The sequence below is a fragment of the Bufo gargarizans genome, chromosome 8, assembly GCF_014858855.1.
Source record: "Bufo gargarizans isolate SCDJY-AF-19 chromosome 8, ASM1485885v1, whole genome shotgun sequence".
Classification (NCBI taxonomy): Eukaryota; Metazoa; Chordata; class Amphibia; order Anura; family Bufonidae; genus Bufo; species Bufo gargarizans.
The window spans coordinates 99140203-99166639 of NC_058087.1; the positions used below are offsets into that span (position 1 = coordinate 99140203).

Sequence of the window (26437 nt, forward strand, 5' to 3'; positions counted from 1 at the left end):
AATTTTCCTCAAGCTATTTCTGAAAATTAATTTAAATTACAGACAATACTTCAAACTATAAATCTGCTAGTTCCCATAAGTTCTGTGGTTTTAGTGATGTGTCCCGGCATAGCTGAAACATGCCAAAGTCATGCAGTCAGCCGTCTAGAGATTAGAAACTTGACTACAATGACTGAACAGTGGTTTGCATTTATCCCCTGCTGTTAGGAATACATGACTATGAGGATTACTAATTGAGATAGATTTTATGAGTAACAAAGAAACCTCTGCTTTCTATAATCTGTACTTTAGGTAAAACAATTAAGATTATGAATTTAAACATATGCAAATATAAAATGCATTTAGTAGGTCCCTTTCACTTTTCTAACATTTTGTTATGTCACAGTCTAGTGCTCAAATAAAAAATAAAATTCAAGTTTTTCTCCATCATTCTGCACTCACCCCAGAATGACAAAGCTAACACAGGATGTTTGAAGGGGTTATCCAAGGTGTAACCCCCCCCCCAATGCCCAGGCCCCTCATATGGAAGCACTTACCCTGCTCCTTGGCATCCACATAGCTCCTGCACCCCGCACGGTCACTGCTGCATCTCCCCATTGTGCGGATCAAAACAGCAGGCCGCGACCAGAGATGTTCGTTTGAGTTCATTGGGTTCATGGTTACCTTTCTTACCAAGGCCAATATCCCTCCATTACTTATTTTAGTGGGACAACCTGGTTGTTCCAAACTTTTTCCATTTAAGAATTATGGAGGCCACTGTGCTCTTAGGAACTTTCAGTGTAGAAGGAATTATTTCTCTAGATCTGTGCCTCTACACAATCTGGTCTTTGAGCTCTACAGAAAGTTTTTTTTTTTCCCCACCTCATGGCATTTGTTCTGATATGCAATGTCAGCTTTGAGACATACAGGGGTGTGTCCTTCCAAATCATGTCCAATCAACTGAATTTACCACAGGGGAACTCCAATTAAGGTGTAAAAATATCTCAGAGATGATCAAGAGAAATTGGAGGCCCCCAGAGCTACATTTCAAGTGTCATTGCAAAGGTTCTGAATAGTTATGTCCATAAAAAGTGTTAGTTTTTGTTATTTTAGCACAAGGCCACAACATAACAACATTTTAAAAAAGTGAAAGGGTCTGAAGACTTTCAAAATGCTCTGTATATAATAATAAAAAAAAAATAAAAAAAAAATGTTCAAATAACCATACTTCACTTTGGTGTTTTAACTGCTGTACAATAAATTAATATAAAGGCAACTTAACTTTTTATAAGATATGAGACGAAAAGTTAGTACAGTTGTAAAAATCTGATATACTCATCAAGTTCACTTTAATCAGTGCTTGTACTGGCAAACTATGTAGGAACATACCCAATTTGTAATACCCAGTTGTACCTTTATTCAAAAACATCTAGCAGGAATAATAGAGGAATGACACAAACTGTAGCAGTAACGTGCTGGTATACGGCACGTGACAGCTGCAGCCAGTCCACTATTCTCAGTAGTCTAACATGTCGTACACCTACATGTCACTGTACACGACATGGGGGCTGGATTGGGTTGTAGACATCAGAAGAGAAGGGGGTAGCCATAGAAGCAATAAAAAATGGAGACAAGGTACGGCAGGAAACGTGCCAGACCTAGGCCAAGCTTGACTGCCACCACCTCTGTGCGGTTATTTCCCATATGGCATTTTTTGTTCACAAGGCCAGCACACAAAACTTCTGTTGTGTGCAAGATCTGGAGGATTATAAATAAGCTATTGGCATTTAAACACATACCTAGTTACCAGGACTCCATTGCAGCTCATGAAGAGGCATCACTGGATTCTGTGAGAGAAAAGAAATGGCCAGCATTTGGAACAAGACTCTTTCTCTTAGTCTTCTTTGTGGCAGTGAGGCTGCATCCCCAAATAGTACAGTGTTTTTTATATCATCTTCAGATGCATCTTCTCCTGCTTAGACTTTTCCTCCTTGTCCTCTGTTCCATTGTGAGACATCCATAACGGAATGCATGGCTATGAGGAAACTATTCACAACCAGCCATTAGCTTGTGTGCAAGCTAAACTCCCACCTACCCAAGTTGGTGACGGTGGAGTTGCTGCCATACCACTTGTAAATGTAGCACACTTCTGCACCTTCCCCAAAATGTAATTCAGCAGCTATTATTATTATTTCTTGTGAGCTGTCCCTAAAAAAATTGTCTCATCATTTCGGTTAAGTGGCACAGTTCTGCATCTTGACCCTTCAGTTTTATTCAGCATCCATTATAATTCCTGGCCAGCTGTCCATACAATGTGTCTCATAGTAATGCAAATATGGCACAGTTCCGTGGCTTCACACACATTTTATTCTTCTCTATGGCATTCATGCTTCTTGCTAGCTGTCTGTAAAGCATGACTCATTGTTCTGCAAATGTGAGTCACTTCTGTGCCTTCACCCAAATTTAATTCTTCTTTGTGGCATTCATATTTCTAGCCAGCTGTCTGTAAAAATGGCCTTCATCTAGATTTAAGTTACTACTCTTGCACTGTTGGCAAGTAACAAGAGGTACAGAAGTCAGTTCAGTTTGCTGCATGATGGAACAGTTTTTTCCACTGGTGTACGAGGAGCAAACTGATATGCACCACCTGAACAGATTTAGTCGTACTTGGATTGGGCCCTTTATATGGCACATATCCTATTCCCTGACCCCATGGACTTCTTGGGAGTCAGATTGGAACTGTGTCTGGAACTGGCCCAGTCTGCTTTGGCTTTACAGTCTTGTCCAGCTTCCAGTGTTATCTCATGGAGAGTTTTCAGCACAGCAGGTGGCTTCATCACAGCCAAACAGACAAACTTGTTTTCCACCAGTGTAAAATGCATCACTTTTGTCAAAATGAATGAGGCATGGATAGTTGAGGATTTTCATATACCTCAGGCTGAGGGTGATGAATATATCTGGCATTGCTCATGGTGGCTATTAATCGCTGGCCCCACAATGCCACTGCTGGTGTCTTCCTGCTCACCATCATGTTCCATATTGTATGGCTGACGCTACTGCTGCCTTGACAGCTGCTACTCCTGCTACGGCCACTACCATTACCCTTACACAGCTGTCATTACTACTACCCCAGCACAGCTGCACGGACATCTACTGCTTTGTGCTATTCTGCTACTGCTGCTGCTAGTATTCCTGCCACATGCCACTATTATCCCTAAACATCTCACCCATTCCAGATCCACACTATAATTCTTCTACTCCCAAATAAATGGGAGAATATTTTGTGGCTTCATTCAGAAAACACCTCAACATGTGTGTATAAACAGGGGCCACTTTTGATGCATAACTTTTTCACATTTGTTTAGAACAAGCAACTGTTTCTTCTGACACTACTGTGTGTATATACAGGGAGTGCAGAATTATTAGGCAAATGAGTATTTTGACCACATCATCCTCTTTATGCATGTTGTCTTACTCCAAGCTGTATAGGCTTGCAAGCCTACTACCAATTAAGCATATTAGGTGATGTGCATCTCTGTAATGAGAAGGATGTGCAACATCACTGGAGTGCCCAAAAGCACAAGGTGTGCAATACTCAGAGACATGGCCAAGGTAAGAAAAGCTGAAAGACGACCACCACTGAACAAGACACACAAGCTGAAACGTCAAGACTGGGCCAAGAAATATCTCAAGACTGATTTTTCTAAGGTTTTATGGACTGATGAAATGAGAGTGAGTCTTGATGGGCCAGATGGATGGGCCCGTGGCTGGATTGGTAAAGGGCAGAGAGCTCCAGTCCGACTCAGACACCAGCAAGGTGGAGGTGGAGTACTGGTTTGGGCTGGTATCATCAAAGATGAGCTTGTGGGGCCTTTTTGGGTTGAGGATGGAGTCAAGCTCAACTCCCAGTCCTACTGCCAGTTTCTGGAAGACACCTTCTTCAAGCAGTGGTACAGGAAGAAGTCTGCATCCTTCAAGAAAAATATGATTTTCATGCAGGACAATGCTCCATCACACGCGTCCAAGTACTCCACAGCGTGGCTGGCAAGAAAGGGTATAAAAGAAGAAAATCTAATGACATGGCCTCCTTGTTCACCTGATCTGAACCCCATTGAGAACCTGTGGTCCATCATCAAATGTGAGATTTACAAGGAGGGAAAACAGTACACCTCTCTGAACAGTGTCCGGGAGGCTGTGGTTGCTGCTGCACGCAATGTTGATGGTGAACAGATCAAAACACTGACAGAATCCATGGATGGCAGGCTTTTGAGTGTCCTTGCAAAGAAAGGTGGCTATATTGGTCACTGATTTGTTTTTGTTTTGTTTTTGAATGTCAGAAATGTATATTTGTGAATGTTGAGATGTTATATTGGTTTCACTGGTAAAAATAAATAATTGAAATGGGTATATATTTGTTTTTTGTTAAGTTGCCTAATAATTATGCACAGTAATAGTCACCTGCACACACAGATATCCCCCTAAAATAGCTAAAACTAAAAACAAACTAAAAACTACTTCCAAAAATATTCAGCTTTGATATTAATGAGTTTTTTGGGTTCATTGAGAACATGGTTGTTGTTCAATAATAAAATTAATCCTCAAAAATACAACTTGCCTAATAATTTTGCACTCCCTGTATATATATATATGGACAAAATCTCCTCCCATTAAGACATCATTTGTGGAATGCTTGTGGAAAACAGGACATTGTTTTTTTCCTTATAACGCAGTGTGTGTTTAAAGGAAATCTGTCACCTGGTTTTATCATTTTAAGCTGTCACCATTGCAATGTTAGACAAACTACCTTATTTCCTGCAGTGGTCGTCTTCTTTCTTCATTTCGTGTTGGCATTTTGATAAAAAAGCTCTTTTTATAATATGATCTGTCAAGAGTAAGGAAAAATGAGATGCACAACGGATCATGTCTGTGTAACAGCTGTAAGGCCTGTATGGTCCCATCAGAATTGGCTTATGATTTGGTAGCCAAAAGCAGGTGTGGGTATAAAACACAGAAGACATGCAAATATTCCATTCACAGGTCATTTCTGTTTTCTCCATTTTTTTTTTTCATAAGCAATACTGATGGATTATTGAGCAAATGCCGATCGAGTGAAGGCGTATGCTCCACAGACAGGATCTGTTTTTTGTGGGTTATTGAAAGATCAGAGGAAGGGCAAATTAATCAGTGACGTCAACATAAACTTACTGCTGACACCCTCTCCACTCTGTCAGGGGGGGGGGGAAGGGGCTCTAGTTGTATACATGTTTAATAGAACAGGTTCTGTAGACATCTATGTGGAATCAGCTGGCGACGGTGTAAAAGGAGTGTGCTTCTTCTTGACGCTAACATCGACCTGTAAGGCTGAGTTAATACTTGAGTTATTTGGTCAGTTTTGTCCCTGTGACTGCCCAAATAAGTGAAGTGTGCAGTGATTCTAAGTGTGACGCCTGTCATCTGCATGTCATACGGACTCACAGTATTGTTTCACTACCACAGCAGACTCCCTATGCGTGTTTCTGCAAGGCAAAGTGTTCTACACCCCTATAAAGGTTGTTTGCAGCCCAAAAATAGCAGTTTTCGCCACAAATAAATTCGGATCTAAGCAAAGTTTCTGAAAAATTCTGCGAACCAGCCAAATAAAAATAAATAAAAAATTGCTCATCTCTACTTAAAACGTAGTGATAAATCTGCAGTGAAAAATATTAACATAGATAGCATACTTAGTTTTCCCACCACTGTTCAAAACTGTAGTACTGTAGGTAGTGCAAAAATTCTTAAATTGTGCACAAATCCAAAAGGTTACAAAGCCTACTTTTTGCAACTTCTTGACAGAATTATAGTGTGTACGGCTTAATATATTTCCCCCCACTGTTTTTAACATGCATTTTGAAAAGCAGAAAAAAAATGTGTGTGCGAAGGAGGCCTAAAATGCTAATAATATTCTAAACAGTTTAACCCTTGTCTTATTTACAAGGAAATTCATGGAAAACAGATGTCTAACTATAATGTATTCTGTAGTGTCTTTCTTTTTCATGAACTCTTTTTTTTAAACAAAAAAGGCAGTTTTGCTGCCAAAAAAAGGACACATAAGCAGTTATTAACATGGCATATGATAATTAATATATTATCTCAATCTTTTGGCTTTGACATTTTGGTTTTCTTTGCTCAGAATAGGATTATAGGAGTCTGGATGTCTGCGGGAAATCACCACTGATTTTTACTACAATTTTTTTTATAAACCTTTGCTTCATCCATTCATTTTGACTTTTTTTTTTTTTTATACCATAAGAAAACTTATGGTAAGTTAAAACCAATAGAACAAATGTGCACTAAAGTACAATAAGAGGCAGAGTGGGGGGGGGGGAATCAGACAAGAAGACGGAGAGGAGGGAAGGAAGGGAGGGGGGCGGCGTGAAGAGATAGAAGTGGAAAGTCAAGTGTGAGGCCCCAAAAACTGTCATGGATCGGATAATGTTCTAATTAATTGAGGTTGGTCAGCAATGATGTACAGTATTGTGAGCTCATTCATGTAGCCCAGACTGTGAGAAACCTGTGGTGTGTGCAATTAGATCTGCTAGACATCTCTTCAAATCTGCATATTTGATGCAATTTTTCAATCCATTCTGCTATAGTGGGGGGTGCGTTATTTAACCACTTCAAAGGTATGTAAGATTTGGCTGTGGCTAGGAAATGAGTGATTAAGGATGAGGCGGATGGCTGGTATCCTGGTGTAGGGCAGCCCAGTAACACCAAGGAGGGAGTTAGTGTTAACATTTATTATGTGTTCTACTTCAGACCAAAAGGGGCGTATGTCTGGGCAATCCCACCGAATGTGAGTATGTGTGCCAACATGTGAGTTACATCTCCTGCAGAGGTTAGTGGAGGAAAGCCCATGTGCATGGAGGAATTCATAGGTTTTGTACCACCTCAAGATGACCTTGTAATGAGACTCTTGTAGGCAAACACATCTTGAATATCCGTAGGAGTTTTGAAGAATATGGATTATCTCTGTCTCATTGAGAGAGACCAAGTTATTTCTCCGAAGAGGTAATGTACCCTGGGTTATTCAAGTGGTTTTCGCGTCTACAGACGTTTAGTAGCTTAGACAGCTTTTTCAACTTAAAGACTGGTGATGACAATTCAGATTCAAAATCAGTTAAGTCTCTGAAGGGATAATGAGCCTGGAGGAAATTTTTACAGCAGCTAGTAAAGTGTGAAACATGTAGAAACGTGAGTGAAACGCTTAGGAGCAATTGTTTCAGGTCAGCCTGACGAGGAATCTCACCCATCGGGAACATATTCAAGACTGAAATGTGAGCAAGTTGATCCACATAGGTTTGAAGGTCGGGGAGTCCCTACCCACGACCACAGGTATTAGACTGGAAGGAAGTAATGGAGAAAGAGTAGGAAACAGAGAAGACGAGAGTACAGTTGAGCGAACACCTGGATGTTCGGGTTCGAGAAGTTCGGCCAAACTTCCCGGAAATGTCCGTGTTCGGGATCCGAACCCTTCCCGAACTTCGTCCCGAACCCCATTGAAGTCAATAGGGACCCAAACTTTTCGGCACTAAAAAGGCTATAAAACAGCCCAGGAAAGGGCTAGAGGGCTGCAAAAGGCAGCAACATGTAGTTAAATCCCCTGAAAACAAATGTGGATAGGAAAATGAATAAAAATAAAAATAAAATAAATAAAAATTAACCAATATCAATTGGAGAGAGGTCCCATAGCAGAGAATCTGGCTTCATGTCAGCATAGAATCAGTCTTCATGTCATAGCAGAGAATCATGCTTCACATCACCCACCACTGTAACAGTCCATTGTCAGATATTTAGGCCCCGGCACCCAGGCAGAGGAGAGAGGTCCCATAACAGAGATTCAGGCTTCAGGTCAGCAGAGAATCAGTCTTCATGTTATAGCAGAGAATCATGCTTCACATCACCCACCATTGTAACAGTCCATTGTCAGATATTTAGGCCCAGGCACCCAGGCAGAGGAGAGAGGTCCCATAACAGAGAATCTGGATTCATGTCAGCAGAGAATCAGTCTTCATGTCATAGCAGAGAATCAGGCTTCACGTCACCCAACACTGTAACAGTCCATTGTCAGATATTTAGGCCCTGGCACCCAGGCAGAGGAGAGAGGTCCCATAACAGAGATTCAGGCTTCATGTCAGCAGAGAATCAGTCTTCATGTCATAGCAGAGAATCATGCTTCACGTCACCCACCACTGTAACAGTCCATTGTCAGATATTTAGGCCCAGGCACCCAGGCAGAGGAGAGAGGTCCCATAACAGAGATTCAGGCTTCATGTCAGCAGAGAATCAGTCTTCATGTCATAGCAGAGAATCATGCTTCACGTCACCCACCACTGTAACAGTCCATTGTAAGATATATAGGCCCAGGCACCCAGGCAGAGGAGAGAGGTCCCATAACAGAGAATCTGGCTTCATGTCAGCAGAGAATCAGTCTTCATGTCATAGCAGAGAATCATGCTTGACGTCAACCAACACTGAAACAGTCCATTGTCAGATATTTAGGCCCAGGGACCCAGGCAGAGGAGAGAGGTCCCATAACAGAGAATCTGGCTTCATGTCAGCAGAGAATCAGTCTTCATGTCATAGCAGAGAATCAGACTTCGCATCACCCACCACTGTAACAGTCCATTGTCAGATATTTAGGCCCCGGCACCCAGGCAGAGGAGATAGGTCCCATAACAGAAATTGAGGCTTCATGTCAGCAAAGAATCAGTCTTCATGTCATAGCAGAGAATCATGCTTCACGTCACCTACCACTGTAGCAGTCAATTGTCAGATATTTAGGCCCCGGCACCCAGGCAGAGGAGAGAGGTCCTATAACAGAGATTCAGGCTACACGTCACCAGAGAATCAGTCTTCATGTCATAGCAGAGAATCATGCTTCACGTCGCCCAACACTGGAACAGTCCATTGTCAGATATTTAGGCCCCGGCACCCAGGCAGAGGAGAAAGGTCCCATGACAGAGATTCAGGCTTCATGTCAGCAGAGAATCAGTCTTCATGTCATAGCAACTCTGCTGTCGTTGCGCAGGCACTGCAGCATGTAGTCGCTCATGTGTGCCAGGCTGCCCAGAGGTAAGGACAAGCTGTCCTCTGTGGGAGGCATATCGTCATCGTCCTGCGTTTCCCGAGCTGCGTTGGGTGCCACCCTGCTGTGAACATGCTTCATCCTCATCCTCCTCCACCTCATCCTCGTCCTCCTCGTCCTCCAGTAGTGGGCCCTGGCTGGCCACATTTGTACCTGGCCTCTGCTGTTGCAAAAAAACTCCCTCTGAGTCACTTCGAAGAGACTGGCCTGAAAGTTCTAAAAATGACCCCTCTTCCTTCTCCTCCTGGGCCACCTTCCATCATCGCCCTAAGTGTTTTCTCAAGGAGACATAGAAGTGGTATTGTAACGCTGAAAACGGCGTCATCGCCACTGGCCATGTTGGTGCAGTACTCAAAAAAGCGCAACAGGGCACACAGGTCTCGCATGGAGGCCCAGTCATTGGTGGTGAAGTGGTGCTGTTCCGCAGTGCGACTGACCCATGCGTGCTGCAGCTTAAACTCCACTATGGCCTGCTGCTGCTCGCACAGTCTGTCCAGCATGTGCAAGGTGGAGTTCCACCTGGTGGGTACGACGCATATGAAGCGGTGAGCGGGAAGGCCGAAGTTACGCTGTAGCGCAGACAGGCGAGCAGCGGCAGGATGTGAACGCCGGAAGCGTGAACAGACGGCCCGCACTTTATGCAGCAGCTCTGACATGTCGGGGTAGTTGTGAATGAACTTCTGAACCACCAAATTCAGCACATGCGCCAGTCAAGGGATGTGCGTCAAACTGGCTAGTCCCAGAGCTGCAACGAGATTTCGCCCATTATCGCACGCCACCAGGCCGGGATTCAGGCTCACCGGCAGCAACCACTCGTCTGTCTGTTGTTCTATACCCCGCCACAACTCCTGTGTGGTGTGGGGCCTGTCCCCCAAACATATGAGTTTCAGAATGGCCTGCTGACGTTTACCCCGGGCTGTGCTGAAGTTGGTGGTGAAGGTGTGTGGCTGACTGGATGAGCAGGTGGAAGAAGAGGAGGAGGAAGCCGAGTAGGAGGAGGAGGCAACAGGAGGCAAAGAATGTTGCCCTGCGATCCTTGGCGGCGGAAGGACGTGCGCCAAACAGCTCTCCAGCCGCCACTACATTTACCCAGTGTGCAGTTAGGGAGATATAGCGTCCCTGGCCGTGCTTACTGGTCCACTTATCTGTGGTTAGGTGGACCTTGCCACAGATGGCGTTGCGCAGTGTACACTTGATTTTATCGGATACTTGGTTGTGCAGGGAAGGCACGGCTCTCTTGGAGAAGTAGTGACGGCTGGGAACAACATACTGTGGGACAGCAAGCGACATGAGCTGTTTGAAGCTGTCTGTGTCCACCAGCCTAAATGACAGCATTTCATAGGCCAGTAGTTTAGAAATGCTGGCATTCAGGGCCAGGGATCGAGGGTGGCTAGGTGGGAATTTACGCTTTCTCTCAAATGTTTGTGAGATGGAGAGCTGAACGCTGCCGTGTGACATGGTTGAGATGCTTGGTGACGGAGGTGGTGGTGTTGGTGGTACATCCCCTGTTTGCTGGGCGGCAGGTGCCAACGTTCCTCCAGAGGCGGAGGAAGAGGCCGAGGCGGCAGCAGCAGAAGAGGCCAAGGCGGCAGCAGCAGAAGAGGTAGCAGGGGGAGCCTGAGTGACTTCCTTGTTTTTAAGGTGTTTACTCCACTGCAGTTCATGCTTTGCATGCAGGTGCCTGGTCATGCAGGTTGTGCTAAGGTTCAGACCGTTAATGCCTCGCTTCAGGCTCTGATGGCACAGCGTGCAAACCACTCGGGTTTTGTCGTCAGCACATTGTTTGAAGAAGTGCCATGCCAGGGAACTCCTTGAAGCTGCCTTTGGGGTGCTCGGTCCCAGATGGCGGCATTCAGTAGCAGGCGGAGTCTCTTGGCGGCGGGTGTTCTGCTTTTGCCCACTGCTCCCTCTTTTGCTACGCTGTTGGCTCGGTCTCACCACTGCCTCTTCCTCCGAACTGTGAAAGTCAGTGGCACGACCTTCATTCCATGTGGGGTCTAGGACCTCATCGTCCCCTGCATCGTCTTCCACCCAGTCTTGATCCCTGACCTCCTGTTCAGTCTGCACACTGCAGAAAGACGCAGCAGTTGGCACCTGTGTTTCATCATCATCAGAGTCTTGCTGAGGTGGTATTCCCATGTCCTCATCATCAGGAAACATAAGTGGTTGTGTGTCAGTGCACTCTATGTCTTCCACCGCTGGGGAAGGGCTAGGTGGATGCCCTTGGGAAACCCTGCCAGCAGAGTCTTCAAACAGCATAAGAGACTGCTGCATAACTTGAGGCTCAGACAGTTTCCATGGTATGCATGGGGGTGATGTGACAGACTGATGGGGTTGGTTTCCAGGCGCCATCTGTGCGCTTTCTGCAGACGACTGGGTGGGAGATAATGTGAACATGCTGGATCCACTGTCGGCCACCCAATTGACTAATGCCTGTACCTGCTCAGGCCTTACCATCCTTAGAACGGCATTGGGCCCCACCAAATATCGCTGTAAATTCTGGCGGCTACTGGGACCTGAGCTAGTTGGTACACTAGGACGTATGGATGTGGCAGAACGGCCACGTCCTCTCCCAGCACCAGAGGGTCCACTAACACCACCACGACCATGTTCACGTCCTTTACTAGATGTTTTCCTCATTGTTATCGTTCACCACAACAACAAAAATATTATTTGGCCCAATGTATTGAATTCAAATTCAGGCCTTTTTTTACAGACACCTAACACTATCTGGCTATCTATTTAGGTACCGTATTACACTAATACAGGCACAGCAGTAACCACAGATTTAGCTGACTATGAATTTGAGGCCTAGTATTTAGGCGCTGGGTGACAGGTATACGTTTACAGACAGAATTAGACTGGGATATGCACAGTAGCGTGTGTGTCAAGTTATTGAGAATGACCCTATCAGCACCTTGATTCTAATATACCCTTTTAGGGATAAATTTAAAGTAGGCCTGATACAGCAGAAACCACTAATTTAGAGAATTGCTAAATTGGGAATTGTATTTCAACCCAGAACAAAAACTGTGCATTGACGGACACTAAATAACTTGCCCAGTCACAGCAATAACCACAGATTTAGCTGACTATAAATTTGAGGCCTATTATTTAGGCGCTGGGTGACAGGTGTACGTTTACGGACAGAATTAGACTGGGATATGCACAGTAGCGTGTGTGTCAAGTTATTGAGAATGACCATATCAGCACCTTGATTCTAATATACCCTTTTAGGGATGGATTTAAAGTAGGCCTGATACAGCAGAAACCACTAATTTAGAGAGTTGCTAAATTGGGAATTGTATTTCAACTTAGAACAAAAACTGTGCTTTGACGGACACTAAATAACTTGACCAGCTATAGCAATAACCACAGATTTAGCTGACTATAAATTTGAGGCCTATTATTTAGGCGCTGGGTGACAGGTATATGTTTACAGTCAGAATTAGACTGGGATATGGCCAAAAAATAACCACACTATTGATGGTTTAATGCACTTGGTGTGACAGCTTGACCCTGATGTAGGATATAGCCAAAAAACAACCACACTATTGAGGGTTAAATGCACTTGGTGACAGGCTCAGCTTGCCCCTGATGTAGTATATGGCCAAAAAATAACCACACTATTGATGGTTAAATGAACTTGGTGTGACAGCTTGACCGATGTAGGATATAGCCAAAAAACAACCACACTATTGAGTGTTAAATGCACTTGGTGACAGCTTGCCCCTGATGTAGTATATGGCCAAAAAATAACCACACTATTGATGGTTAAATGCACTTGGTGTGACAGCTTGACCCTGATGTAGGATATAGCCAAAAAACGACCACACTATTGAGGGTTAAATGCACTTGGTAACAGGCTCAGCTTTCTCCTGATGTAGTATATGGCCAAAAAATAACCACACTATTGATGGTTAAATGCATTTGGTGTGACAGCTTGACCGATGTAGGATATAGCCAAAAAACAACCACACTATTGAGGGTTAAATGCACTTGGTGACAGCTTGACCCTGATGAAGGATATAGCCGAAAAATAACCACACTATTGAGGGTTAAATGTACTTGGTGGCAGCTTGTGCTGGCGCACCACAAGACACAAAATGGCCGCCGATCACCCCAGAAAAAAGTGAATGAAAAACGCTCTGGGCAGCCTAAAAACAGTGAGCAATTGAATATCAGCAGTTCAATGATCCACAGCTGCAAATCGATCAATGAATGAAGTCTTTTGGAGGAGTTAATCACTGCCTAATCTCGCCCTAACGTCGCAGCTGCAACCTCTCCCTATACTGATCAGAGCAGAGTGACGGGCGGCGCTACGTGACTCCAGCTTAAATAGAGGCTGGGTCACATGCTGCACTGGCCAATCACAGCCATGCCAATAGTGATGGCCTCTTGGGGCAAGTAGTATGACACTTATTGATTGGCTGCTTTGCAGCCTTTCAAAAAGCGACGAACACCGAACCCAGACTTTTACGGAAATATTCGGGTTCGGGTTCACTCATCCCTACTTATAACGTCCTAAAAAAATTGAATGATATATATACAAAATGATGCCAACATAAAGTAGAAATATGGGGAATGTAAAGTAATAACTATTTTTGGAGGCATTACTATATATTATAAAAGTACAGAAATTGAAATTTGGAAATGTGAAATATTTTCCAAATTTTTGGTAAATTTGGCATTTTTTGATAAATTCTAATGAAATATTTTGACTCAATTTTACAACTTTAAGTGAGTAAAAAAATGTGATGAAGAAAACAGTCTTAGAATGGCTTGGATAAGTAAAAACGTTCTAAAGTTATTACCACATAAAGTGACACGTCAGATTTGCAAAAATCAGCATGGGATTTAAGGTGAAAAGTGGCTCGGTAGTGAAGGGGTTAAAGATCCTGAACAGAGAAGAGCAGGTTGTTTTTCCTCAGAACCAAAACCAGAGAGTGCAGTCTGTCACCCAGACCTAAAAATGCTGAAACTCAGCTTGGATATTGAAAAGAACTCCCTGCTCAACAAAGGGCTTTCTAAGAGAGTAGTTCAGACAATGCTATTTAGCAGGAAATCTAATACATCATGGAGAAAATTTGCATCTCGGTGTTGGGGTAGGTTTAGTGAGGTCAACCCCAACATCTCCCTAATCTTAGAATGTCTGCAGGATGGTCTGGGTCTTGGGCTTGCACCCAATACACGTAGGGTACAAGTGTCGCCACTAGGGGCTCTTTATAACACAAGTCTGATGGAAATGTCCTGGATTTTGAGATTCCTCAAAGCTGCAGATAGACTGAAACCCAGAATTACCAACTTAGTACCACCTTGGAACCTCAATATGGTTCTGCTAAGCCTAACTGAACCCCTTTTTGAGCCCCTGGAGTCAATTTCAGTTAGATTACTCATATTAAAAACTATATTCTTAGTAGCAATAACATCAGCTAGAGGAGTGAGTAAATTACAGGCCCTTTACATTCGCAAACCCTACTTTAGAACATTGGACAAAAATCTAACATTCAAATTGGACCAAAACTTCTTGCCAAAAGTTGTTCCTTCCTTTTACAGATCCCTAGATATAGTAATTCCATCTTTCTGTGTCAACCCATGGAATACTTAGAAGTCAGAATTGCAGTTTTCCACTATATAGAAACAACAAAACAATGGAGAATTGATTTAAAAAAAACTTTGCCTACAGTTCTGTGTTCCTAACAACAGCAAGAAAGCCTTGAAGAGTTCCATTTCTAGATGGATTAGACTAGCCATGTGGGAAGGCTACAGAGCCAAAGGGAAACCTGTTCCACCATCCCTAAAAGCCAATTCTACTAGGTCAATATTGGCATGCTGGGCAGAGAAATCCTCAGGTCCAGTAGAACAGATATGTTATGCCGCCACATGGAAGCGCTTACTTTAATGAACCACTACAAAATTGATGTTTCTTCTAATCAGGACATGGCCTTTGGACGCAAGGTCCTCTGTGCAATTGTCCCCCCCTAGATATTTTTTTCTTTGTTAGATCTCAGGTTGCTGTCATGGAGACAACCGAGGAAATTAGCATTTTTACACTCATCGGTAATCCGGTTTCCTGGAAGTCTCCACGAGAGCACATATTCCCTGTCCTAATTATTTTCTTTAAAGTTAATTCAATGTAATTTTTTCTCTGTCACAAATTGGAGTTATATTATCCTTTCTCCGTGTCTGCTAAAATTACAATGCGGAGCAAGGGGAGGGGTGGAGTTTTTAAACCTCTCTGTCTTTTTCCTGTCCTATCAGAAGGAATGCAATCTTAGGGCTCATGCACACTACAGTATTTTGCGTTCAGTATACAGACCTTATTTTGATTCTGTATACGGTCCGTATATGGAACCATTCATTTCAATGGGTCCGCAAAAGATGCGGACAGCACTCTGTGTGCTCTCCGCATCCGTTGCTCCATTCCGTGACCCCGCAAAAATTATTATGAGACATGTCGTATTCTTGTCTGTTTATAATGGGCCTCCTGTTCTGTTCTGCAAATTGCGGAAGGCACACAGGCGGCAACCATTTTTTGTGGATCCGCAATCTGCGGACCGCAAAAAACGGCACGGCCGTGTGCATGAGCCCTTAGGGTTCATGCATGCTGTCGCTGTCTGGCCATTCTGTGCATTGAGGACCGCAATCTGCAGTCCCCAATACCCAGGCAACATCTGTGTGGATTCCGCAGCTGGATCCAGACCCATTTAACTTGAATGGGCCAGTGATCCGTCCGCACAGCAAAAAAATACATGTTCTATTTTTTTGTGGTGCCAAGGCACGGAGAGGAACCCCATGGAAGCACTCCATAGTGCTTCCTTGGGGTTCCATGCCTCCATTCTTCACCGGACCTGCTGGATTGTGGACCCGCTGTTTGTGGGCCACAATATGGGCATGGCTGTGCATAGCTGTGTGTGAACCCTTAGGTTGCTGTCATGGAGACTTCCACGAAACCAGTGCATGTAATACTCATATATACACTTAAGCGGCTGATTTTTCGCCAGGTCATCAGTAACGGGTGTTTGTATAAGCGCTCGTTAGCGATCAGCTTGCAGAGTAATACTGCTGCCGATTTATCAAATGAACGAGCAAATGCTTCTTCATTGGACAAGCCTAATCTTTCAACAGGTTTAAAAATCATAGTTTGCCGGTAGCAGATCGTGGTGTCCAATCACGCTCTGCTGATTGCAAACAACTAGTCAGTGTGGGGATGAGCAATGACATAATTATTGCCCCTCCCGAGCAGTGTTGCCCTCCACTAACGAGCAGGCGATTGCTGGAAAGGAACACTTCCTTCCCGACAATTGCCTGCTACATCACTGTATACATATACATAACATACAGTAGTTACATAGTGAATGCTATTAATCACTGATAAGACATCCTCCATGTTCAACTGAGATCAGAAAGAGCAGAAATATAAATGTATAAATTACAAGATTTACTGAATCTTTTTTTTTCAAAAAACTGTAAATCAATCTGTTCAACTCCTCCTGCTATATAACATGCTGCCTGCAGATTGTACTGCATTTTTATGGTGATAAGTTCGTTTTAAATTGCACTTTATGTAACTTGATACAGCTAGCCATGAAATTTAAAAAAAACATTTATATTGTTCACAATAATTGTTTTTCTAAATAACTTTTTTTTTTTTTTGCATTTTCTCTTTTGCAAAGTCATATATATCATATATAAAATATGAGGGTGACATTTGTATAGAATTGTTATGCATGTTCTGAATCTGATTTTTGCATGACTGGTTATATTTTTTACTATATAAAACAGTTCTCATGTAAGACCTTTTATTTTAGGCTGGCAGCTTGACACCTAAATCTCCCTCCACTGATATTTTTGACATGGTTCCCTTTACCTCACTTTCCTCTGAATCAACCATACCTACACGAAATGTCACACAGTTTCCACCTCTGCCAAGCAGCTCTACTGAAATAAGTAAGTTATTTTGATTCACCCAAAAAAAAAAAAAAAAAATCTATAAAAAGTGTTATATAAAAATGTTTTCTCCAGAGACCATGGCATAACGACAGAAATAATGGTGGGTATTTATTATTGAATGTTCACCAGTTTTTTGTGTATAACTTATTTGTGGTGTAATTGGTGAATTTTAACTTCTGTCATGACTTTAGAGTGAGATTGTGGTGTGGGAGGGGCATTGATCATAGCAACCTTAGATTTATAGCAGCCAAAGAGGAATGCACCTCTGACCCTCTGAACTTGGCCCAAAAAAAAATAGCATGTTCTATTCTTGTCCGTTTTGCGGACATTTTTACAATGGGCCGCCCCCGTTCCGTTCCACAAATTGCGGAAGGCAAACAGATCCGCGGTTTGCAAAAAACGGCACGGTTGTGTGCATGAGGTCTTACACAGTGGAGTGGCTTGAGTAACTGTTGTGTGGTTGGAGTGGCTGGACTAACTGTGGAAAGGTTGGACTGGGCTTTATGGAGTGGGCAGAGTAACTGTGTGGAGTGTTTGGATTAAGTAAAGATAGTAAACATTACACTAACCAATTGATTGATCAAATTTAAAGTGCACAAGGCAAGCTTGATAGAGTGACAAATGCATTTGAACTTTAATTTTTTTATATAGCACATTTAATTGCAATGGTGTTGCCCAAAGTGCTTCACAGTTACATTAAAACATACATTTATAAAAACATTAACAGCCGATTTGTGAAGGTGGGCTTGAAAATTAGGGAGTGGTGGCAGTTTAGAAATCATGTCCTGATTTTTCAGCTCACACTCTAGCTTTTGTCACTCTGCTGGCTGCTCACACAACTGGGTTCCTATGACAACTCACTCTACAGCAAGGGCAGAGAAGAGCGGTTAAAAACAAACTGCTTTAACTTGCTTACTTCACTGGCGGTTGCCATTTTCATACGGTTGTAGTTTAAAAATTTTAAATCCTACAGCGAATAGATTTATATTATGAGAATCACAAGACCCATACCTATATTTTGATGTATAGTATGTCTCTGAAATATTAAAAATAAAGGTACAGTCGCAGTTTAGAAATTGACCTTCAAATTTGAGGTGGCTGGAGTGGAGTTTCAATGAATGCCAATGGGCGGCGTGAGTTGCAAACAAATGGTCATATTGCGAAAACTATCAGGACTATGGCTAAGCCGTAGACATGTTTAGTGGCAGCAGGGATAGGGATAGTTTTGATATAAGATTTGTGTAGGTGGGCTTGAAAATGATGGAGTGGTGGCATTTTAGAAATCATGTTTTTTAAGCTCCCACTCTAGCTTTTGTCAGCTCCCACTCTAGCTTTGACCATTCCTATGGGACCAATTTTGCCACAAAAATGCCAATATTTTGTGAACCATTTGGCAAAATGTTTCACAAACTAATAGCACACCGATCGGGAACTATCCGCACGTTTTGGTATATTACTGTCTATGTAGTGTAAAAACTGTGCGAGGAGTTTGGGTAGTAAAATTGACTATAATAATAAGAATATATATGTGACCTAACAGTAAGTGGTCCTGCCATGCAAGAACACTTAATTAGCAGCCATCTGATGAGTTCAGATAACTGTGAGCTGAGCTCTTCAATCAAGGATTCAAATCTGGGGAAAGAAACAGGCTGCACCAAGGCCCGTGGGAGCCAGGACTCTCTGATCCTGTGTGGGGTAGGCACACTGAATTGTGTTTTGGAGACCTGGGTGGTAGACTCAGATCCCGATAGAGACTGAAGACTACTATGTAGTTAGGGTCCAGACAGCTTAAGATTTATGTTTTGACTGCTGTAAAAGTGACAATAAAGCTGGTTGCGGACAGTTTGCACCCAAATCTGCAGTGTTTGAATAGCTTCTTGGGGTGTGCCAACCTTCTAAGCTTAGAAAAAAGAGATCCTAAAGAGCTAAGTGACCCCAAGTTGTTACAATGCCTTAGTTACTTGAAAAAAACTATAAAGAGTTCAGAGAGAGAGAGAGAGAGAGAGAAAAAGAAACTGGAAGTACTACTACCTCCATTGGTTTTCCTGTACGCTGCAATTGTTGAAATTGCTGCTCTGGAAGATAATTCTTAACTGGGATTTTGCTGACACTTGTACTATAACTCTCACAATCCACTCTGTAAAGATACTTTATTTATTGCAATTCAGTGGTCTGATCATTGTCTCCATACTCCACCGGCATGGCATACACCCTCGTGCCTTGTACCCTGACCAAACATCTACTATGAAGGGCACTCCAACTACCACAAGGCAGGTGCGCCAATATCAGGGTGTGCCAAGAGGGAAGAAAGGGTGCACCCTCCTTTCACTATGCAGCCTCAGGGAGCACCAGAGGGAGGACTGCCACTATAAACTTTAAACCCTTTGAAGTGCCCCACTGAGGTACTGCAAGCAAAACTCCTACCTGCACTTTCACTGCTCTGCTAAAAGTCTTGCATACCACATCAGTACAGGCTTTTAGCAGAGTGAGCACAAGCCTGCTGCTGGACTAAGTGCAGGTTATCTTATTGCTGGCAACTAGGGTTGAGCGAACCCGAACTGTAAAGTTTGGGATTGTACCGAACTTTAGGTTTTTTGGACCCCGAACCCAAACATTTCAGTAAAAGTTTGGGTTCAGGTTCGGTTCTCGGCGCTTTCTTGGCGCTTTTTGAAAGGCTGCACAGTAGCCAATCAACAAGCGTCATACTACTTGCCCCAAGAGGCCATCACAGCCATGCCTACTAATGACATGGCTTTGATTGGCCAGAGCAGCGTGTGACCCAGGATCTATATAAGCAAAGCGCTGCACGTCACTCTGCTGTTACAAGTGTATGGAGAGGATGCTGCTGGACTTGTGATTTCAGGGAGAGAATAGGAGAGAATCTAAATCAGTGGTCTACATAGAAATAGTTGTGTGGGTGCAGGACACAATTCTTTTACTCTGCCCTGAGGCCATTGACCAAAAAAAAAAACTTTTATAATTCTGTTAGGTGAGTGGTGGCGGCCATTTTATGCAAGCTGAGTGCATCAGCACTGCATCTGAGCTTTTGGGACATTGCAAATCACCATTTTTTTGGGCAAACTACAACATCTGGATTAGTCAGTGTGCAATTTAAGTATAAATACACCAATCTTTTTCTGGGGTTTTAAAAACACACAATTTTTTTTCCAAAAAACAGTATATTCAAGATCTGCAAGTGTTAAATTCAAGTTTAATATATACGGCTTTCATATTCTGTTACCGAAAAAAGGACTTTTTTGGCAATCTACAACATCTGTATTAATCAGTGTGCAATTTAAACTAGAAATACACCCATCATTTTCTGGGGTTTGAAAAATACACTTTGAGAAAAAAAAGGCCTATTTTCAGGCCTTGCAGCATCAGCACATGTGAAATTACAGGATTATATACTGTTGTCAAATTCAGTTGTTAAACAAACACTCGTTTGGGCACAAATAAATTAGTTGGCAGCCTTTGATGCAGATGTCATTGTGACTTTCACCCTTAATACATTTGGGTTACATTCAGATATTTTAAATACCGCCATTTGGTGCACCAATATTTAATTCAGGCCTACACTGGTTCAGACCGTGTGAGTTACTCCCTCTACATACAGGGGTTTGATTCAGGGATTTGAAATACAGCCATTTTGTGCAAAGATATATTTACTTCAGGCCTACACTGGTTCAGGCTTTGTGAGATACCCCTTCTACATACAGGGTCTTGAATCAGGCATTTGAAATACGGCCATTTGAAATACAGCCATTTTGTGCAAAGAAATATTTATTTCAGGCCTTCACTGGTTCAGGCCCTGTGAGATACTCCCTTTACATACTGTCACTCTATTCTACTAATTAATTAAACACCCATTTAGGGCACGATTCTAAATTCAAAAAATATGAGAAGAGCGTCAAATAAGGGATGTGGCCCAGGTCGTGGTGCTGCTGGTGGAGCTCCTGTTGCGGGGAGAGGACGTGGTCGATCTGTGCCAGCTACATGCACAAGTGAAACCCCTTTGTCACGTGCGAGTAGGCGACAAAACCTGCAGCGGAATTTGGTCGGGCCTAGTGCTGCTCTACGAATGGTGAATCCTGAACAAGTACAGGCGATAGTAGATTCGGTTGCTGACAGTGGATACAGTTCCTTCACATTGTCTCCCACACAGTCTTCTGCTGAGAGACCACAGTTGGCACCAGCATCCGATGTCCATCAGTCTTTTACATCACCCCCTTGCAAATCATCCAAGCAGTCTAAGCCCCTAGTCATGCAGCAGTCTCTTCTGCTATTTGATGACTCTGTTAGCAGGGTTTCCCAGGGCCATCCACATAGCCCTGCCCCAGAAGTGGAAGAGATTGAGTGCACCGATACCCAACCACTTATCTATCAAGATAAGTACATGGGAGGACCATTGCAGCACGTCTCGGATGATGACGAAACACAGGTGCCAACTGCTGGGGCTTTCGAAAGTGTGCAGACCGACAAGGAAGGCAGGGGTGAAGACTGAGTGGAAGATGATGTGGAGGACGATGAGGTCCTCGACCCCACATGAAATCAAGGACATGCAAATTACCTATGTAGATCGGAGGAAGAGGCGGTGGTCACAGAGCCACCAGCACAGCAGAAGAGGGAGCAAGGTGCAAAAGCGGAGCGGCCGTCCTCTAGACAGTACGCCTCCTACTGCCCACTGCAGCAAGGGACCGAGCACACCAAAGCCATCTCCAAAGAGTTCCCTGGCGTGGCAGTTCTTCAGACAATGTTCTGACGACAAGACACGAGTGGTTTGCACACTGTGCAATATGAGCCTGAAGCGAAGCATAAACATTCTCAAACTGAGCACAACCTGCATGACCAGGCATTTAAGTGCTGCGGCCTCTTCATCAACCTCTGGAGTGACAGTGCCACCTGGCACCCCGTAAACAGAGGATCTGCCAGCAACACCAACACCTGGGTCACCAAGCATCTCCACAATGTCCCACGGAAGCATTCAGCTCTCCATATCCCAAACGCTGGAAAGGAAGAGGAAGTACCCCCCTACCCACCCGTGATCCTGAGCCCTGAATGCCAGCATTCCTAAATTACTGGCCTTTGAAATGCTGTCATTCCATTTGGTGGAGATGGATAGTTTTAAAGGCCTTATGGTTGTGACTGTCCCAAAGTACGTCGTGCCCAGCTGCCACTACTTTTCAAGGCGAGACATCCCTTCCCTGCACAATCAAGTAGGGGACAAAATCAGGTGTGCACTGTGCAACACCATCTGTGGCAAGGTGCACCTCGCTACGGATACGTGGACCAGTAAGCACGGTCAGGGCCGTTATATCTCCATAACAGCACACTAGGTAAATGCAGTGGCGGCTGGGCCTGAGGCAGATAGCAGTTTCGCACATGTCCTTCCACCACCGAGGATTTCAGGGAGCTTCAGTTTGCCTCCTGTTGCTTCCTCCTTCTACTCTGCTTCCTCATCCGCTATCATCCGGTCAGCGTAACACCTTCACCACCAACTTCAGCACAGCCAGTGGTAAACGACAGCAGGCAGTTTTAAAACGTATCTGTTTGGGGGAAAAACCCCACACTGCGCAGGAGCTGTGGACGGGCCTTGAACAACAGACCGATGAGTGATTTGTGACAGTCAGCCTCAAGCCCGGCCTGGTGGTGTGCGATAATGGATGAAATCTCGTAGCAGCTCTTGGACTAGCCGGTTTGACGCACATCCCTTGCCTGGTGCATGTGCTGAATTTGGTGGTGCAGAGATTCCTCAAAAATTACCCCGATATGTCAGAGCTGCTGCATAAAGTGCGGGCCGTCTGTGCACGCTTTTGGCGTTCTCACCGTGCTGCTGCTCGCCTGTCAGCGTTGCAGCGTAACTTCGGCCTTCCCGCTCACCACCTCATAAGCGACGTGCCCACAAGTTGGAACTCGACCTTGCACATGCTAGCCAGACTATACGTTCTCAGCGTTACTATCCCACTTCTATGCCTCCTTGAAAAAACGCTCCTGGCGATGATGGAAGAGAATGTGGCTCAGAAGGAGGAGGAGGAAGAGAGATCATTTCATAGGGTTTCCAGTCAGTCATTCCCAAGTGGATACGAGGGTGGGTTCCTGCACCCACAAACCCAAGGTACACAATTGTCCAACCAGGGCACCGTTCAGGAGGATGACGAGGAGAAGATTGAGGAGGAGGAACCATGTTCACAGCAAGGTGGCACCCAGACCAGCTCATGGCCATCACTGGTGCGTGGATGGGGGGATAGAGAGGACACAGACGATAGACCTCCCACAGAGTACAGCTTTTCGTTGCCTCTGGGCAGTCTGGCACACATGAGCGATTACCTGCTGCAGTGTCTCCGCAAGGACCGCCGAGTTGCTCTTATTTTAACTTGTGCTGATTACTTGGAGGCCACGTGCTGGATCCCAGTTACAAGGACAACGTACCATCCTTAATTCAGTCACTGGAGCGTGATCTTAAGATGCTCGAGTACAAGCGCACGCTGGTAGACGCGCTGCTGGTGGCATTCCCACCTGACAGCGGGGGCACAGTGGAAGACAGAGGCGAAGACAGATGATGAGGAAGAGGTCGCCAACGAAGCTGGGGCACCGCCAGCACCTCAGAAGGCAGGGTTAGCATGGCCGAAATGTGGAAAAGCTTTGTCAGCACGCCACAACAACCAGCACCACCAGCTGATATGGAACATCTTAGCAGGAGGCAGCATTTCAGCAATATGGTGGAGCAGTATGTGTGCACACGCCTACACGTACTGAATGACGGGTCTTCCCCCTTCAACTTCTGGGTCTCCAAATTGGGCACATGGCCTGAGCTTGCCCTTTATGCCTTGGAGGTGCTGGCCTGCCCTGCAGCTAGTGTATTATCTGAACGTGTGTTTAGCACCCAGGCAAGCCCAGCCTCCTGTCCACAGCCAATGTGGACAAGCTCATGTTTATTAAAATGAACCAGGCATGGATCCCTCAGGACTTGTCCGTACCTTGTGCAGAATAGACATGTATACTGGCACTAACCAGCCATTGTTATACTGCATCGCAATTGCTCATGTTTGTATTTTGGATATTTCACACTCTTTTGGAGTGTACCTTAATTTTACAAAATTAAATTAAAACAAAAAACCTGTGTTGGCTCTCTCGTCCTCCTCCACTGCCGCATCCACCTACTCTGCTATGTCCACCGCCTCCTCAAACTCCTACTCCATATGGAACTCCACCTCATAAATCCATTTTTTTTTTTGGTATGTGTTTTATTTTATATCATTTCACTACTTTGTCATTTACATTTTCGGTTGATATTCACAAATTTTTGGGTGTATAGTACCATTGCTATACCTAGTAGACAGGTTAAACAAAAAAAAAAAAAAATTGTCATATACATTTTATGGTGAAATTAACAAATTTTTGGGGGTACAGTACCACTGCTATACCTAGTAGGCCAGTTCAAAAATAAATAAATTGTCATTTACATTTTAGGATGAAATTCGCCAATTTTGGTGTGTATAATACCACTGCTATACCCAGTGGACCGGTAAAAAAATAAGAAAAAATTGTAAGTTACATTTTATGGTGAAATTAACAAATTTCTGGGTGTGTAGTACCACTGCTATACCTAGTAGACAGGTTATTAAACTATAATTACTGATTAGGGAGGTCAAACCAGGTGAAAGTCTGCGCTCCAGATTACCAAAAGTAAGGCATGATTCAGGAGGTGGGTAATCTAAAATTTAACATTTATTGATAATGCGAATAAAATATTGAGTAATTCCTAGATAAAGTGTGCAATAACAGACCTTGGGATAGAACGAATTAGTATACACTGGCATTAGCCTAAGTGTCCATCCCAAATGAAAAATACATATAAACACTTAAATAGTGCACGGCGGCACCAGTAACCAGTTGTCCTACCGGTACCGCGAGACAGGATACGGATCGTTCACCCCCGACAATGCTCCTATAGCGGCTTCTTCATAAATGTTGACAAATGAAAAAGATGGTGTCAGGCAGTGATACACAAGAGTGCAGGGTCCCTGTATAGGCCCTATGACTGACTAACAATGATTTCCCTAATTCTAAATATAGGTAGCAGCCTCCCCACAGGGCACTCGTCCTTACAAGGACGACCCCGTCTGGAACCTGTCCCTGAAAGATAGTACTAAATGTCCCTAAAGGATCTAGAAAAAAGCTCCCTACACGCATGTTTCACTGCCTGCAAAAAAAATATAACAAGCAGTTCATCAGGGGAGATAAAGGAAAGAGCACTAGGGATAAGTATAAGATAAGTACTCAATCCCTAGAGACCAGCCTAACAAGATTCGTCGGCCAGTAATGGAGGTTTGACCAGATGGTGGACATCTCCTGGGGTGGTCTCTATAGATGGAGAGACTATGGTATTTGCAGCTATATGATGCACAGAAAACTGCACCTGGGACGCCAACTTTACTGGCGTTCCCACCATTTTTAAATAGTTACCTGGCTGCCGCCTCCGCTGCCCACAATGTAGACAGGCCAATGGGCGCATCCGTGCGTTCGCACGTCAGCGCCGCGCATGCGCCCATTACGGAGTCAGGAACGAGGCTTGAGGCACACAGAAGTGCCCTGGATGCCGGGTGCTTCCTGCGAATGCGCGGCGCTTCAGACAGGGGGTGATACCGCTGTTAGGCAGCAGGGCGATCGGAACTCGCTCTGCTCCCACAGCACAAAGGCCCCCAATCGGACCATCAGAAAATATACAGTATTTGGGCAACCGGTATAATATAGACCAAGATTAAATATCTGGGCAATGACACGCACCGGCACATTAGTATGGTGGCCAATGAATATGCTGCTGACATGAATAAATTGAAAAAGATTGTATATTCAACAGTTGAGGAGAAATTCAATATATTTGGAAACCTTGAAACAGGGTATATATAGACATACAGGCTGAACCTAGCCAGTTCAATAACATAGATTGGCTAGGTGGACCTGAATGGACGTTGGATCTGTCTAAACAGAACTAGATCCGGCTGATTCCATCAAAGAAAACAGCTGAAATTCAACTGTTCATTCAGGCCCATCGGTGCGACTGTGCGTAGGAGAAAGATCCAACAGGCTTCCCGCTGTAATATGATTTTGTCCCAGTCACCTCCACGTTTTGGGGGGGGGGGGGGGGGCAACTGCCTCAATACCGTTAACTTTAATGACCTGCGGATCACCTTGGTGGAAATCACACACATGGCGGGCCACAGCCGTGTCCCGTCGTTTCTCTATATCAAGGAGATGTTCTCCTACTCGCCTTCACAGCTCGCGCTTGGTTTTGCCAATGTACTCTTTATCACAAATACATGTGATTTTGTATAACACGCCTACAGCTCTACAAGAAATGAAATCCCTAATATCAAAAGT

The 26437-nt window shown here is 44.1% G+C and overlaps 1 protein-coding gene across 9 annotated transcripts in view; it reads left to right on the forward strand.

The window, feature by feature from the left end:
- Nucleotides 1–26437, forward strand: part of GULP1 (GULP PTB domain containing engulfment adaptor 1) — a 1095073-nt gene that overhangs the window by 736759 nt on the left and 331877 nt on the right. For all 9 annotated transcript variants that reach the window (XR_006391011.1, XM_044302630.1, XM_044302637.1 and 6 more), the window contains one exon: nucleotides 16915–17053. Coding sequence is in view for 8 of the 9 variants with exons in the window: in XM_044302630.1 (XP_044158565.1) it covers nucleotides 16915–17053 (139 nt within the window). In the remaining variant the exon portion in view is untranslated. The remainder of the gene's footprint in view (nucleotides 1–16914; nucleotides 17054–26437) is intronic.